Source organism: Dipodomys ordii, unplaced genomic scaffold, assembly GCF_000151885.1.
Source record: "Dipodomys ordii isolate 6190 unplaced genomic scaffold, Dord_2.0 Scaffold34, whole genome shotgun sequence".
NCBI classification, from domain to species: Eukaryota; Metazoa; Chordata; class Mammalia; order Rodentia; family Heteromyidae; genus Dipodomys; species Dipodomys ordii.
The window spans coordinates 16,226,507-16,227,586 of record NW_012267250.1 but is presented as its reverse complement, the minus strand read 5'-3'; the positions used below and the strand labels follow the sequence as shown (position 1 = coordinate 16,227,586).

The 1,080-nt window shown below is 41.8% G+C and overlaps 1 protein-coding gene across 1 annotated transcript in view; it reads right to left on the bottom strand.

The window, feature by feature from the left end:
• Positions 1–1,080, bottom strand: part of LOC105986258 (crooked neck-like protein 1) — a 47,676-nt gene that overhangs the window by 28,773 nt on the left and 17,823 nt on the right. Inside the window, 1 exon segment of the mRNA XM_013017066.1 lies at positions 803–808. Coding sequence (XP_012872520.1) covers positions 803–808 — 6 coding nt within the window.

Below are 1,080 nucleotides of genomic sequence, written 5' to 3'. Positions count from 1 at the left end.
TCTTGAGTATTTTTGAAAACAGAAATAGAAATTTATGTATGAAGTATGAAGATACTGTGAAGTGAAAAAACATGGGAATAGAGAATAGATGGCTTGTTAACACTGTGAGGAGAATGGAAGGATGTGTTTGTCAAGGCAGGAGCACTTGAACTGACAGGACACAGGTGATAGCTGAGCCAGCACAGCTATCATAAAGGTAGAACATGATCTTCCTTTAGGATTTTCCTCCCCACCCCACGCCATGGAATTGGGGATGGAAAATGCCAGTTGAACTACATTCCAGGCCCTTTTTTGAACTTGTGACCCTTCATTCTCAGGCTCATGAGCTCCTGATATTGAAGGAATGCACCACCTTTTAGTAAAAGATCCATGACAGGTGGATAGTTGGCTCTTCTGTTTCCTCAACATTGTTTTGTGTATAGGGGTAGTGATGGAAGTTCTACAGCTGCCTTAGAAAAATTGGGGATCTCTGAAAACGAGCATATGCAGACATGAGAAGTTCTCCCCTGCTTGCCTTCCCCTGCTGTCTGTTGGCTATAAATAACAAGTGGGGGCTAAGGATGGGAGAAAATGAAGATGGACCCAATTCTACTGCTGCTGGATCCATGAAGCCCTGTGATCCATCTTCTTGAAGCTGTGGGCCCATGTGTTGACTTGCTATTCCTGAGCATTTCCTGTTCCTGAACAGTTCTTGTTTGCTTAACAGAGAGAAAACCCTGGATCTTATTATTGGAGGTAGACTTGACAGTTAGAGTTCTCCCTTGAGCTAAGCCTGATTTAAGCCCAACTAGTATGGCTTGACCTTGACCTGAGGGTTGTCTCTGCCTTCTGCTGATCAGGGGAAGATATGATCTTCTGGATTCTTCTTTGACCTTTCATAAGGGACCTCAGAAAAAGATATGAGAGGAGGTCTCAGTGGTATTGAGAGGATGTTTCAGTGGCTATCATGTTCTAGTGTTCAATGAGAGAGGATTAGTTCTAAGTTTTAGAAATATTTCATGCATAAGTATCTGGCTTTATGGGTAATGTGTGTATACATGTACATATATATGTATATGTATTTTAAAGACTACATTCTAC